The sequence below is a fragment of the Heloderma suspectum genome, chromosome 2, assembly GCF_057233095.1.
Source record: "Heloderma suspectum isolate Gila_16-S chromosome 2, 16-S_ref, whole genome shotgun sequence".
In the NCBI taxonomy this organism is placed as follows: Eukaryota; Metazoa; Chordata; class Lepidosauria; order Squamata; family Helodermatidae; genus Heloderma; species Heloderma suspectum.
The window spans coordinates 374,839,926-374,855,681 of NC_139459.1; the positions used below are offsets into that span (position 1 = coordinate 374,839,926).

A 15,756-nucleotide genomic window follows, 5' to 3' on the forward strand; every position below is an offset into this window, starting at 1 on the left:
CTTCAACTGAAATGCTTTCCACGCTCAAAATATTTACATTATTTCTCCCCTCTGTGGATTGTTTGAAGAAATGCAGGGGTTGCCTTCTTAAAAAGCGCTTTCCACATTCTGAGGATTCGAATAGTTCCTCCCCTCCATCCAAAACACCTTCCACATCCCACTGCATTTCGGTAGTTTTGCCCCAGTGCAGTTAGATTTATCTTCAGATTGAAAACCCATGTAATGTTCCCACACTCTGGCGAGCAGACCCAGAGTGGCAGTTTAAAGGCGAAATAAATTCGAAAGATTTTAAAAACAGGAATTTATTTAAAAACAGGGAATGCATCCAAGCTTACAAGAGATACGAGACAATCCACAAGGAGTTTCAAGGAAACCTTAAAACCACACCATATACAGACGGAATTTAGGGGAAAGAAAATGTATAAAGTAGTATGTGCATAGAAAAGTTGGATACAATGATGACATGGGGAAAATAAAATGTGAGATATGCTTATTGAAGCACCTGATGCTTCAATACACTTTAAGCATGGAAGGCATAAGAAAAAAGTAAAGTTGTACTGAACTACTGGGCAACGTGGCTATTACATGAAAGGATGGAGCTGTAGCTCAGTGGTAGAGTCCCTGCTTGGCATGCAGATGGTCCCAGGTTCGATCCCTGACATCTCCAGGTAGGGCAAGGGAAGAATCCTGCCTGAAACCCTGGAGAGCCGCTGCCAGTCAGTGTCAACAATACTGGGCTAGATGGACCCAGGGGCTGACTCAGTATGAGGCGGCTGTCTGTGTTCCTCTGGTTAGAACAGGGGTGGGCAACGCCAGATATTCTGGCCCACAGCTCCCAGGATCCCTCAACCATTGGCTGTGCTGGCTACAGCTGATGGGCGTTGTGGCTCTCCAGATGTTTTGGCCTACAAGTCACCCACCCCTGGATTAGAGCATGCAAAATGAGAACAAACTGCAAATTAACTGCCACCGATTTGTGCACTGGCCCAACCACACTCCAGCAACGCCCTACTTAGGCACATCTTAACTGTACAGCAGTTCGGCATGACGACCAAAGGGGGCAGGTGCTGGTGGAAGGGACTGGAACAAAAGATGATAGCTATCCAGTGCAAAGCAGAGTTTCCAGACCCGGGGGTATGTGGCTTCAGATGAAAGTTAATAATAATAATAAAAAAAAGAATCTCTTGTTCAGGGTAGAGAAATCCACCCGAAAATTAATTCAGGTGAAAATGTCGAGAGCATCACAAAGGAGTAACATAAACAGAAGTAAACAGAAAAGGGCAACTAAAATGATCAAAGGGCTGGAGCACCTCCCCTATGAGGGAAGACTGCAACAGCTGGGATCGTTTAGCTTGGGAAAGAGGTGAGTGAGTGGGAAGACATAACAGAAGTGTAGCTCAGTGGCAGATCACTTGCTTTGCAGGCAGAAGGTCCCAGGTTTGATCCCCAGTGTCTCCAGGTAGGGCAAAGGAAGAATCCTGCCTGAAACCCTGGAAAGCTGCTGCCAGACAGCGTCGACAGTACTGGGCTAGATGGACCAAGCATCTGACTCAGGAGCAGGCAGCTTACTGTGTTACTGTGTACAGAATTATGCATGGCATGGAGAATGTGGATAGGGAGACTTTTTTCTCCCTCTCTCATAATCCTAGGACTCAAAGGGGTCAGTCCGTGAAGCTGATTGGTGGGAAATTGAGGACAGATAGAAGGGAGTACTTCTGCACACAGCACATAGCTAAACTACGGAATTCCCTACCACAGGATGTAGCGATGGCCACCAATTTGGATGGCTTTAAAAGGGGATTGGACAAATCCATGTAGAAGTAGGCTATCAAAGGCTACTAGTCCTCATGACCATATGCTACCTCCAGTGTCAGAAGCAGTGAGCCTGTGTACACCACTTGCTAGGGAGGTGCTGTTACACTGTTGTTGCACTTGTGGGCTTCCCGTGGGTAGCTGGTTGGCCACTATGTAAACAATGCTGGGCTAGATGGTCTGATCCAGCATGGCTCTTCTCATGTTCTTAACAGTTGTAAAAGGGAAATCTGAGTAAAGGCCAAGCACTAGAAGGCTAGTGGGGGAAACCAAGAACATGCTACAGCTGCTGGGGGGTTAAGGAAAAAGCAAACACTGAGCCCTAGTGCAGAAGGGTGGTCTCTTTTGGGGTCTTTGGCACCCAAAAACTATTTCCGCTCTGAAATCCTCCTTTTCTCCCCCTCTCCCACCCTCATAACAGAAAACCATGTGTGTGTTTGCCAGCCACAAAATATTAGGAGGTTCCACCGCTCAAAAGATTAGTGACCACAAATGTGGTCCTGGACGAGCGCGTGGCTTGACACTGCATGTCATCCGCAAGCTTGCCATAATCGGGAGTGTACAGCGACGAGGCCGCTCGCAAATAGTTCTCCAAGTGCCTGTCATTCAGCTGCGTTCCACTCTTCAATTTGACCAGTTTCATCGCTGAGAGGACTGACTCGCACAGCTGGGTCGACCCAAAATAGGAGCTGATCTTTGCAGCAGTCTCTCTTAGCGAAGGAAACCTTTGGGAATCCACCAGATTCCAAAAGTTGTCGTACCTTGAATGAGATTTTAAAACAAAGTCATTTTGAAGGCCCACGATCTCCAGCTGGATTTCTTCTTTCCCAGCCTGACACAGTTCTCCAATCGACACGGCAGTTTCATGGACGTCAACCAGGCTGAACGGGTTGACAACAAATGACACAGCGGGTTCAATGGCGGTGAACTGCTGAAACCGAGCGCAGAGCTGTTCCTCGAGCGTTTCAAGATGGCCCACGAAGGGCATGTTGTCAAAGCCGCTCTTGCCCACGACTTGTTTCATGGAAGGGAAGTGAAGAAGCGACTTCCTCTGCAAGTGGGACTTCCACAACCTCAGTTTCCCTTTGAAAGAATTAACTGATGTAATCATCCCGGAAACATTCTTATCTTTCCCCTGAAGCTCCGTGTTCAAGGTGTTCAATTTTTGCATCAAATCGGCAAGAAAAGCCAAATCCAGCAACCAAAGCCTATCATCAAGTTGCTCAAGATGCTGACCACTGGACTTTAAGAACTCCCTGATGTCTTCGATCAGGTTTAAAAATCGGGTCAGAACCTTGCCTTCATTCAGCCATCTCAATTCAGTGTGCAAAATTAGATCGCTGGACTCCTTATCAACATCCTCCAGAAGAGCTTTAAGGAGATGGTGCTGCAAGGAGACGGATCGGACAGAGATGATTATTTTTGTTACAACATCCATGACATTTTCAAACTGGAGGACTTTCGCACACAGTACGTCCTGGTGAATGATGCAGTGATAGGAAACAAACTTTGGGAAAGAGTCATCTTTCTCGCAATGGGCAATGAACCCATCCGGACACCCCAGCATCGCTGGTGCCCCGTTGGTGGTAAGGGATGATAGTTTGTGAAGAGGCAGGTTGATTTCCGTAGCATAGTTTTTGAATGTCTGAAACATCTCTTCCCCTCTCATTTGTCCGTTCAAAGGTAGGATTTTTAGTAGTTCTTCTTTCACGGAAAAATCAGCAAATGCCATCTTCACTAGGACAGCCAACTGGGAAGTGTCTCTTAGGTCTGTGGATTCGTCAAGCTGAAGTGAAAACCAAAGACATTTCTGTAAGTCACTTTGCAGCTGATGCTCCAAGTCACGCGAAATGGACTCCGTTCTTTCGGTCACTGTGTTTCCAGACAGCTGCAACTTCTCAATAGCTGCCACTATTTCCTCTTTGTTGGAAAAACCTTCAAAAATGGAGTCACCGTCCGTCAAAAAGGCCTCTTTCAACAGCTCTCTGTCCTCAAAAGTTTTTTTTCTCTTAGCAAGTAAGCTTAAAACTTTAAGAGATGCAATCATCATATTCTTGGCTTGCATCACACTCCTGGTGAGAAGCGACTGTTCCATTTCCAATTTAGATTTCATTTCGCTCACCTTCTTTTTCCGAAGCTCAGAATCAAGTGGATAGTCATTGGTAAAAGTGCCGTGATGCGTCTCAAAATGTCTCCTCACGTTGTATTTCTTCGGGATTGCAACTGTCGAGGAGCAGAGCAAGCAGACACATTTGCCTTCCAAATCCATGAAACAATACATCTCCTCCCAGGCTTCGTGGAAAGCGTAACTCCTTTGTCTTTTATTGGCTGGCTGGCTCGTTTTGACAACTGCAGGAAGAGGGCCGGGGTGAGGGGTCGGGTAGAGACAAACAGAACTTCAGTTCAAATTATATTTATAGATATTACAATAGCTGTTCAATAGAATATTCACAGATATTATATTAAATCCCACTTATTTAAAAATCACAAGCAGAGTTATTAGTGCTAGAGCAGGGATGCTGAACCTCTTTAAGCCAGAAGACTGAATTCCATCTCAGAGAAGCTTTCAGGGGCCACATTCCAGTGGTGGATGAAGTCTAAGGCAAAAGCCATGGGTCACAACAGAAAGATATTGTAGAGCTGGAAAAAGGGCAGCTAAACTGATCAAGGGACTGGAGCATCTCCCCTATGAGGAAAGGCTGCAACAGCTGGGATTGTTTCGCTTGGAAAAAAGGAGAGTGAGGGGAGAGATCTACAAAATTATGCATGATAGAGATCTACAAAATTATGCATGGTGTGGAGAATGTAGAAAAGGAGACATTTTTCTCCCTCTCTCATAATCCTCGAACCCAAAGGGGTGATCCCATGAAGCTGATCGGTGGGAGATTCAGGACAGATTAAAGGAAGAGCTTCTTCATACAGCACAGAGTTAAACTGTGGAATTCGCTACTACAAGATCTGGTGATGGCCACCAACCTGGATGGCTTTAAAAGGGGGTTAGACAAATTCCTCGAGTCTATGAGTGGCTACTAGGCTTGATGGCCATATGCTACCTCCAATATCAGAGGCAGTGTGCCTATGAACATCAGTTGCTAGGGTACATGGGTGGGAGGGCGCTGTTGTGCTTATGTCCCGCTTGTGGGTTTCTCATTGGGGCAGCTGGTCAGCCACTGTGTGAACAGAATGCTGGAGTAGATGGGCCCCTGGTCTGATCCAGCAGGGCTCCCCTGATGTTCTTTGCCTCAGGCAACATCTCTTGGGTTTGCTTTGGGTAAAAGGTAAAGGGGGAGGGGCTGAAATACAAAAACTACCGGCATAGTTTAGCTTAAAGCTCTTCCGGCCAGTATCTAGGCCTTAGGAGAAGCATATCAACCATTTAGAATGGGGAAGACACAGAGCAAACACTGGGGAATCACTAAATGATTGGCATTTCAGGGAAAGTGGATGGAGCCAGGGGAAGGGTCTTCTGGGCAACCACAGAGGATTGGATTGGGACCCCGGGCAGGCCAGAGGTTCTGCATCCCTGCTTTAAAGAGCTTCTGGCCTGTGTAAGTTGTTTGGTGGGTCATAAGGTGTTCACACCACCTGACCCTCTTTCCACAGCATCCAAATGGCCCCTCACCTGTATGTATCCTTTGGTGTCGAATTAGTCTTGCCCGCTGAGAAAAGTTCTTTCCACATTCAGTGCACATAAATGGTTTCTCCCCAGTGTGAATTCTTTGATGGTAACTGAGCTCCGATTTCCGGATAAAACCTTTCCCACACTGCAGACATTTAAATGGTTTCTCCCCTGTGTGAGTTTTCAAATGGTATGCTAGGCTTGATTTATAGCTGAAGCTCTTCCCACACATTGGGCAGTTATTCATTTCCTTTCCTTGATCTATTTGTTCTTCGAATGGGATTTCACAGAAACCGCCACTCTGCGATGCGAAGAACTCATTCCTCCAGTTTCCTTCTCGACTTATTCTCTGCCATTCTCCATCTTTAAAACTGGCTCTTTCCAAGGACATTCCGCAGAGCTCTCCTTCATTCATACTCTTCAACTCATCACTTACTGGAATGAGAGAGTGAAAAGTCGTAAGGGTCAAAGAAACAGGACACAGAAACAGAAGCCAATCCAATTAAAGAAATTTGTTCTGTTTTGTCACTATGAGACATATCTGACCGTCCACTGAAGGCTGAAAGCCTACTTAATTTTTCCTCTTCCCTCCTCATCCCTTTTTCCTTGCATGTCATGCCTTTTGGAGACTGCAAGCCCGTGAGCAAGGACTGTCTTGTTTTTGCCAACTGATTGTAAGCCACTCCAGGAGCCTTTTTTGGCTGAGGAGTCAGACAAAAATACTTAAAATGAACAAGTTAATAATTAAATAAATAAAAGCTTCCCTTGACTAGCACTGAATGATACCTGGTATGTTTGACTTGGGGCCATAGAGACGCAGGTTTAAGTTCAGAGTTGTATCCAGTGGCACGCTAATGTAAGTTCCATCCATTTCAATGGGTCTACTCTAAGTAGGATTAGCATTTGATAAACGCTGGATTACTGCAATGTGCTCTACATGGGGCTGCCCTTAAGGCTGCTCCGGAAGCTGGAGCTAGTGCAGAATGCAGGAGCTCGGCTGTTAACGGGAGCTGCCCCTTTTCAATGTGCAACTTCTTTGCTGAAGGAACTGCACTGGCTGCCTATTTCCTACTGGGCCAGGTTTAAGGTTTTGGTGCTAGCGTATAAACCCCTGAACAACTTGGGACCAGGCTACCTGAGAGCACGCCTTCTCCCTTACCAACCTGCCCGGTCACTGAGGTCATCAGCTGTCATGCTCCTGGTGGTTCTGCATGGACCTATGGCCCAACTGGAGTCCACCAGGAGAAGAGCCTTCAGTATGGTGGCCCCCTTTCTGTGGAACTCCCTGCCTCTGGAGGTCAGGTAAGCGCCAACACTTACCTTACCTCCTCAACATTTTTATTAATGACTTGGAGGAGGAGGTGCAGGGAATGCTGATCAAATCTGCAGATGACACAAAATTGGGCGGGATAGCTAATACTTTGGAAGACAGAATTCGAAGTGATCTGGATAGACTGGAGCGTTGGGCAGAAAACAACAGAATGACATTTAATAGGGATAAATGCCAAGTTCTGCACTTAGGAAAAAGAAACCAAATGCACAGTTACAAGATGGAGGATACGTGGCTCGACAACACTACAAGCGAGAAGGATCTTGGAATTGTTGTCGATCACAAGCTGAATATGAGCCAACAATGTGATGTGGCTGCAAAAAAGGCAAATGCTCTTTTGGGCTGCATTCATAGAAGCATCGCTTCCAAATCCCGGGAAGTACTAGTTCCCCTCTACTCAGCACTGGTTAGGCCTCATCTGGAGTACTGTGTCCAGTTCTGGGCACCACACTTTAAGAAGGATGCAGACAAACTGGAGAGGGTTCAGAGGAGGGCAACAAAGATGATCAGAGGACTGGAAACAAAGCCCTATCAAGAGAGACTGAAAGAACTGGGCATGTTTAGCCTTGAGAAGAGAAGACTGAGGGGAGAGATGACAGCGCTCTTCAAGTCCTTGAAAGGTTGTCACAGAGAAGAAGGCCAGGATCTCTTCTTGATCATCCCAGAGTGCAGGACACGGAATCATGGGCTCAAGTTACAGGAAGCCAGATTCTGGCTGAATATCAGGAAGAGCTTCCTGACTGTTCGAGCAATACAACAATGGAACCAATTACCTAGGGAGGTGGTGGGCTCTCCCACACTGGAGGCGTTCAAGACGAGGCTGGACAGCCATCTGTCAGGGATGCTTTGACTTGGATTCCTGCATTGAGCAGGGGGTTGGACTCGATGGCCTTGTAGGCCCTTCCAACCCTACTACTCTATGATTCTATGGTTCTATGAACACTGTGCTGCTTCCGGCGCCTCCTGAAAACAGCTCTATTCCAGGAGCCTTCCTTAACTAACCAGCCATGGTTTTTATTGGCATTTTGTTTTTTAAAATAACTTTAATATAGCGTTTTATTCTCATCTTTTTCGCTATCTTGTAATGTTAACCACTCCGGAATTTGTTTAGATGTGGAGCAGTATATAAATGTTGTATATAAAACTAAACAAACAAACCCTCAGCCAGGAAATTCACTGCATGTGTTTTGGACAGTCTGTATTGCTCAGCCTAACCAACCTTGCAGGGTCATTGTTCAGGGAAATGGAGCAACCCTCCAGCTTTCTTTTCAAGCCTGTTTGAAGGAAGGGCAGGATACAACTGAGACAGAACAACAGAAACAAAACTAAGAAAGAAAGGGAGGGCCTGAAATACAGAGTCAGAACATGGCTTTGCACGCGGAAGGCCCCTTGTCCGATGCTGGCATCTCCAGATGCGGGCAATACTCAGCTAGACAAACCAATAGCAGACCCGTTTCCTCACTGCTCGAGGATTAAGTGTGTCGGCCCTGAGGTAACGGTCCTGGCGGTGGTGGTAATAAGTGTATGTGGTAATGTCATAGAATCATAGGGTTGGAAGGGGCCTACAAGACCATCGAGTCCAACCCCCAACCCCCTGCTCAGTGCAGGAAGCCTGATCCCCAGGCAGTCTCCCATCCAAGTACGAACCAAGGATGACCCTGCTTAGCTTCCAAGATCAGATGAGATGTATTCTCCTGGGAAATAGGAACCGCCGCACCGACTGTATATGAGTGGGGAGAAAGTTTCACAGTTGAGATGCCTGTGTTGAGAGCGCTCTTTCAGGTCGCTGCATATCAAACTCCAGGCAAATGGGCAGCGTCAAGAGGACATCCCTGTGTGATCTGAGTATCCAGGCAGGTTACATAAAGGGGACAGCACTCCATCAGGGGTCCAGGCCCTCAGCCATGGAGCACTTTATACATCAGCACAAGCACCTTGAACACGAGTTGGTAGCTTACTGGCAGCCAGTACCACTCCTTCAGAACTGGTGCAATACGTTCCCGGTAGCGTGTTGCGCCCAGCAGCCGCATTTTGCAGTAGCTGCAGCCTCTGGGCCAACTTTGGAGGCAGCCCCGTGGAGGTCCGGAGGCAGCTCCCCAAAACAGCTTACAGCCTCCACAGCTGCTCCACCCAGCGCCGGCAGAATCCCTTCCTCTGTGCCTCTCTCAGCACGGAGAATGGCAAAGCGGGCAGGATGATGATGTCAGACGTCATCTGGCCTGCACGGGGCAATTCAGCTCCCCATCTCAAATTGTTCCACACCTCTGTTCAAACAGCACTGACTGAAAGGAGAGGATCCTGGGTGTGGAGAAATACACAACAAGCCTTACCCAGAGAGGCCATAACCTCATAATTGTCTTCCATGACTTCTGTGTACAGGGCTCTTTGGCTTCGATCCAGCAGAGCCCACTCCTCCTCAGTGAAATAGACAGCCACATCCTCAAAGGTCACTAGATCCTGAAAGAAAGAAAATTTTTTCTCTTCCAAGTGAGGTTTGTAGGATGGCAACAAAGGAGAGGGCCTTTCTGGTGTTGGCATCCCTGATTGTGGAATGCTTCGATTGTGGAATGCTTTTCCCAGTGAGATCTGCCTGGTGCTAACACTGTCATCATTTTGGCACCAGGTTAAGACTTTCCTCTGCTCCCAGGCATTGGATAGTATATGATAGGCTCTTGGATGCATCAGCTGAATTGTCACAGATGTTTTAATTTTAGGGGGAGTATTTTAGTGAATAATTGTTTTTTGCTGTTTTAAATGTTGCATGTTTGAATTTTGCTGTAAGTCACCTTGAGTCCTTTTTGAAAAAGGCGCCTCAGAAATTTAAATAATGAGACATTTAAATTTCTTAGGGCACAATCCTATGTATGTTTAAACAGAAAGAAGACCTACAACTCTCAGAATGCTGGGAGTTGTAGGATGTTTTTCTGTCTAATCATGCATATGATTGCACCTTAAGCCACCTTTCTCAAAAAAAGACTCAAGATGTCTTACATTATGTATGAGAAGAAATAATAATGATATTTATCCTCATAGATAGTGGGGATGTTCACACAACATGCTAACCCACCACACTCAGTGTTTGAGTGTGGGTTGTTTTGAACTGTGGGTTGTTTGTTGAATCGTCGGTTAGTGTGTGGTCTGAACGCAGCCAGGGTGGCCTGTTATCCATGCAGTGTGGCTTATTTTTCTTGACCAAGCCACCTTGAGAGCCCATGGTTTGTTGTTGGGTTGTTTGGGGTGCTAAACAAGCATGGTTAACAAGCCACCCTGGCTGTGCTCAGACAACACGATAACCCACCGTGAGGAAAATGTGCTGCATTCAGACAATACGCTAACCCACAATTCAACAAACAACCCACGATTCAAAACAATCCACACTCAACCACTGAGTGTGGGTCAGCATGTTGTGTGAACAGCCCCAACATAACAGCCCTTCCCCTTTCCAGTGGTTGAATGTGGGTTGTTGTTGAACCATGGATTAGCATGTTGTCTGAATCCAGGACATTTTGTGCAGGGTGGCTTGCTAACCATGCAGTGTGGCTCATTTTTTCTTAGACAAGCCACCTTGAGAACCCATGGTCTGTTGGCTGCCCCATGACTTTCTCCCCACGATTTTGCCCTTACCTGCTCCATCTGTTCACGAGATGTTTCTGCCACTTTGCCACATGATGATAGCCCAGTATACACGGTCCGTGTGATTCCACCATCTGTGAGGAACACAAACATGACTGAAAAAATAATTTATCCTTTATACACATTTAATAATTGTGTGTACACGTTGGCTGGGTTCACGCAACACGCTAACCCACGCACAGTGGTAGAGTTTGGGTCGTTCGTTGAACTGTGGGTTATTTTTTGAACCATGGGTTAGCATGTTGTCTGAACCCAGGCCATTTTCTGCAGGGTGGCTTGTTAACCATGCAGTGTGGCTTGTTAACCATCCTAAACAAACCACGGGTTCTCAAGGTAGCTTGTCTGAAAAAAAATGAGCCACACTGCGTGGTTAACAAGCTACTCTGCACAAAATGTCCTGGATTCAGACAACATGCTAACCCATGATTCAACAACAACCCACACTCAACCACTGAGTGTGGGTTAGCATGTTGTGTGAACCCAGTCTTGGAGTTTCACTCCTTACTTAAACAACTTCCCCACATAAGATGGCCTCTTTGTAACTACTCGATCTATGGGTTTGACACAGGAAGGCTTAAACAGGTTGAAACAAAACACATTTTAAGTGTTGTTAATACATTCTGAGATATACTGGGGAAAAAAAAGCTTTCTATAGGCTCAAAGGAACATAAAAGCAGCCCATGGATCAGGGGTATTGCTAGGTCAGGGCTCCCTAGGTGCTGAATCTCTTTTCTGGGATACTGAATCTATTCCCAGAGTCCTGAGTGTCCATTCATGCCAATGGAAGATATCTTTCTTAGCTTAACTGTGATGCAGGACAACTTTCAAAGGGGATTGCAGTAGGGAAGGGCGGGTTAATTCTCCCCTCCCCACAAGCTGGAATACCCTGCATGGCAATTAAACTTAGAAAAAAGAACTGCAACTGGTGCAGAAAATTAAGCTTTCCTTTTAAGCTTAATTGCATGAGATAGGCACAATTTTCCTCTGTGGTGGGAGTGGGTAGGGAGGGAAGTCAGGGAAGGGACAGCAAGCTGGCTCTGCCTTCTGTGAAATTTAAATAATGCAAGTAATTATTTTGAAATCTGCATATACTGTATGCAACTTTTATGCAGATTTGTGTCCTATGGGCCTGGGGCCCAAATCTTTTAAGTGCCTAGCAATGCCTCAGCCATGGAAATCAAGTAGACTAAAGAAAGAATACGGAAAGCATGGCCTATTCATCCTTACCACCTTGTTCATCTTCCTCAATGATCCACCTGAAAGGTATTTCCTGCCGGGTGCCCAATGACTCATTCTCTGCCACAGGGAAATGAGTGGTCCCTTCCATCAACAGCCCGTAGACCTGAAACAGCACTGAGGAGCTCAGACCAGGAGCGGGGAGAGGGATTACAGAGCACAGTATAGGGAAAGGCTGTCAGAGTTTGGGACATTTCCTCCATGGGCGATTTCCGAAAAAATGTTGGGCAACTGGAGGATATCCTGACTCATGCTGTTAGCCTTTGGAAGTACTTTGGAAACACGCTCACCTGATGCTCTTCCGACTTCTTGTCTTCTGCCTGGCTCAGGAGGAAACCTTCCGCCAGGGCCACCGCCTGGGAAGTGGTCCCTGGCCCACATTCCCTGACCCAGTCCCCTATCTCAGGGGGCAGGATGGTCAGGAACTGCTCCAGGACCACCAGGTCCAATATCTGAGTTTTCGTGTGTTGCTCTGGCTTCAGCCACTGATAACAAAGATTGTGGAGCCGGCTGCAGACTTTCCGAGGCCCCTCGGCCTCCTGGTAGCGGAACAGGTGGAAGGGCTGGCGCTGTACAACTGAGCTAAGGTTAGCCCTACACAGAACCTTCTGCACAGTCCTGTCCCAGGATTCCCAGCTGCTCCGAGCCTCCATGGCATCAGGGCCTTTTTCTGCCATGAGGCCGGCTGAGTCTCTCTGTTTCCGACTTCTGCTCCAGGGCAGCGAAAAGGATGGTTTTCCTCTCCTGACAATTCCTTTGTTAATACAAGGAGCGATGGGGCAACTAAGTCCTACAAAGCCAAGACATCCCTCTCATACAAACTACTTCACTCTCCAGGCAGGAAAATAATTCTGTGGATTGCTCCACCCAACGACTGGGCTCTTTCCCTGTAAGTAAAGCAAGGCAAATGTTAAGACAAAGAGGAAATAAAAACACAAGAGTGGAGCGCAGAAGTTCCTTCTCCTGCAGGCCAAACACCAAGACTTTCATCTGGTTGGAGGTCACACAATGCAGTATCTCTTCCACAGGTCTGTCGTTCAGACGTCATCTCCCCACCCCCCACATCCCATACCGCAGTCTTCCTGAACCTGGTGTCCTCCAGATGGTTTGGTCTATAACTCCCATTAGCAATTCATTTCATTTCATTTCATTCATTATATTTATTTATTTCATTTCTATACTGCCCAATAGCTGAAGCTCTCTGGGCAGTTCACAAAAATTAAAAAAACATTGAAAATACATTATACAAACTACAAAACCATTTACATAAAAAAAAAAATAAACCCAGTCTCTGGGTGATTCATAAATATTAAAGGCCATTAAAAATAAAGTATAAAACAATTTACCTACAAACATATAAACGAACAGCCCAGAGACACACATCTATCAAAAAAAGTTCTAACAGACATTTTTCTCCCTCTCTCATGATACTAGAATCCAGAGGGGTCATCCCATGAAGCCAATTGGTGGGAGATTCAGGACAGGTAAAAGGAAGGACCTTCTTCACACAACTATGGAATTCGCTACCGCATGATGCTGGTTGGGGATTGTGGGAGCTGTAGTCCAACCCACCTGGAGGCCACCAGGCTGGGGAAGCGGGGTTCGGGCGTTCTCACACCAGGGAGAGAGCGCAGGGAGCGCCCTTAAGTGGCGCCGGACGGGCCCCCCCACGGCTGCGCCTCTGACGGCGACGTGCCGCCCCCGGCCAGGGCGCAGCGCCTGTGTGCCGGGCGCGGGGGGCGCGGCGGGGCGCTGCGGGGGGCGCCCGGCGCGGCCCTGGCTGGCCGCCGAGGGAGGGCGCTGGGCGGGGGCGCCCTCGGCCTGGCCCAGCGGCGCTCGGCGGCGTGCCGCGCGGCAAGCGGCGCGGCACGGCCGGGCCGGGGCGGGACGGGCTCACCGGCGGCTGCTCGCTCGGGGCCTCGCTCCTTCGGCCGGGTCCGCCCGGCGCAGGCCAGCGCCGGCCTCGGCCTCGGGCTGCGCGGCGGCGTGGGCGCGCCCCTCCGAAGCGCCCAGCCACGCCGGGCCCCGGCCGCCCGGCTGAACCGGGGCGGCGGGGCGCTGCGGCCGGGCGAGGGGAAGCGGGCCTCTTCCCGCCCGCGAGGAGGCGCCCTGCGGGCCGGGCCGGGCCGGGCCGCTCTCCCGGCAGCGCAGGCCGCGGGACTCACCGGGCCCGCAGGGGCCGCCGCACAGGCGCCCCGGGAGACGGGGCAGGGCCGGACGCGGCGCCCGCCCGCCGCCGCCTCCTCCGCCGGCCCTGCGCCTCTCTGGGAGGCCGCACTCGCTGGCTTTAACCCCGCGACGGGCGCCGGGCGGCTGGCAGAGCCCGGCAAGAGCGCGGCCAGGGACGCCGCTCGAAGTGGCCCTTCCCCCAAACTGCGATTCCCATCATCCCCAGCCAGCACAGCAATGGCTTGGAGGCAGCCGCCTTCCTCCACCTGGTGCCCTCCAGATGTGCTGGACTACAATTCCCATCCTCCCAGCCAGCATAGCAATCGGGTTAGAAGCTAATCTTACCCAACCTGGCGCCTTCTCTATATTGTTGTTGTTGTTCAGTCGTGTCCGACTCTTCGTGACCCCATGGACCATAGCACGCCAGGCCTTCCTGTCCTCCGCTCTCTCCCGGAGTGTGCTCAAGTCCATATTCATTGCATCGGTGATGCTATCTAGCCATCTCATCCTCTGCCGTCCCCTTCTCCTTTTGCCTTCAATTTTCCCAGCATCAGGGTCTTTTCCAGAGAGTTTTCGCATTAGGTGGCCAAAATATTTGAGCTTCAGCTTCAGTATCTGTCCTTCCAATGAGCACTCAGGGTTGATTTCCTTTAGGATGGACTGATTTGACTTCCTTGCAGTCCAGGGGACTCCTAAGAGTCTTCTCCAGCACCACAGTTCGAAGGCATCAATTCTTCGGCGCTCAGCCTTCCTTATAGTCCAGCTCTCGCAGCCATAAGTTACTACTGGGAAAACCATAGCTTTGATTATACGAACCTTTGTCAGCAAGGTGATGTCTCTGCTTCTTACTATGCTGTCTAGGTTGGCCATAGCTTTCCTCCCAAGGAGCAAGCGTCTTTTAATTTCATGGCTACAGTCACCGTCTGCAGTGATCTTGGAGCCGAAGAAAGTAAAATCTGTCACTGCTTCCATTTCTTCCCCTTCTATATGCCAGGAAGTGATAGGGCCAGATGCCATGATCTTAGTTTTCTTAATGTTGAGTTTCAAACCAGCTTTTGCACGCTCCTCTTTCACCCTCAACAAGAGGCTCTTGAGATCCTCTTCGCTTTCTGCCATTAGGGTGGTATCATCTCCGTATCTGAGGTTGTTGATAATTCTCCCAGCAATCTTAATTTCGACCTGTGATTCATCCAACCCGGTGTTTCTCATGATGTACTCTGCATATAAATTAAATAAGCAGGGCGACAATATACAGCCTTGTCATACTCCTTTCCCAGTTTTGAACCAATTGGTTGTTCCATGTCCGGTTCTTACTGTTGCTTCTTGACCCTCGTACAGGTTTCTCAGGAGACAAGGTAAGGTGGTCTAGTACTCCCATCTCTTTAAGAAATTGCCAGAGTTTGTTGTGATCCACACAATCAAAGGCTTTCACGTAGACAATGACGCAGAAATAGACGTTTTTCTGGAATTCCCTTGCTTTCTCCATGATCAAGCGAATGTTGGCAATTTGATCTCTAGTTCCTCTGCCTCTTCGGAACCCAGCTTGTACTTCTGGTAGTTCTCGGTTCACATACTGCTGAAGCCTAGCTTGTAGGATTTTGAGCATCACCTTGCTGGCATGTGAAATGAGCGCAATTGTACGGTAGTTTGAACACTCTTTGGCATTGCCCTTCTTTGGAATTGGAATGTAAACTGACCTTTTCCGGTCTTGTGGCCAATGTTGAGTGTTCCAAATGTGTTGGCATATTGAGTGCAGCACTTTAACAGCATCATCTTTTAGGATCTTAAATAGCTCAGCTGGAATACTGTCATCTCCACTAGCTTTGTTGTTAGTAATGCTTCCTAAGGCCCACTTGACTTCACTCTCTAGGATGTCCAGCTCCAGTTCAGTGACCGCACTATCATGGCTATCAGGGACATTCAGATCTTTCCTGTATAGTTCTGTGTATTCTTTCCA

General features: G+C 48.3%; 1 protein-coding gene across 9 annotated transcripts; it reads right to left on the reverse strand.

Moving 5' to 3' along the window:
- Positions 1–291: 291 nt before the first annotated feature.
- LOC146356198 (general transcription factor II-I repeat domain-containing protein 2-like) lies at positions 292–14,233 on the reverse strand. 9 transcript variants are annotated; one of them, XM_084831241.1, is made up of 7 exons: positions 13,796–14,138; positions 11,921–12,517; positions 11,622–11,736; positions 10,386–10,468; positions 9,092–9,218; positions 5,435–5,866; positions 292–4,161 (listed from the first exon to the last, which is right to left on the reverse strand). In XM_084831241.1, the coding sequence occupies exons 2-7, from the start codon at positions 12,305–12,307 to the stop codon at positions 2,267–2,269; spliced, it is 3,039 nt and encodes a 1,012-aa protein (XP_084687367.1). In that variant the 5' UTR covers positions 12,308–12,517; positions 13,796–14,138; the 3' UTR covers positions 292–2,266. The 9 variants fall into 9 exon arrangements, with proteins under 9 accessions (XP_084687367.1, XP_084687371.1, XP_084687372.1 ...); XM_084831245.1 differs by lacking the exon at positions 13,796–14,138 and adding an exon at positions 14,145–14,233 and having other exon boundaries at positions 1,199–4,161; XM_084831246.1 differs by having other exon boundaries at positions 1,199–4,161; positions 11,625–11,736.
- Positions 14,234–15,756: the final 1,523 nt, after the last annotated feature.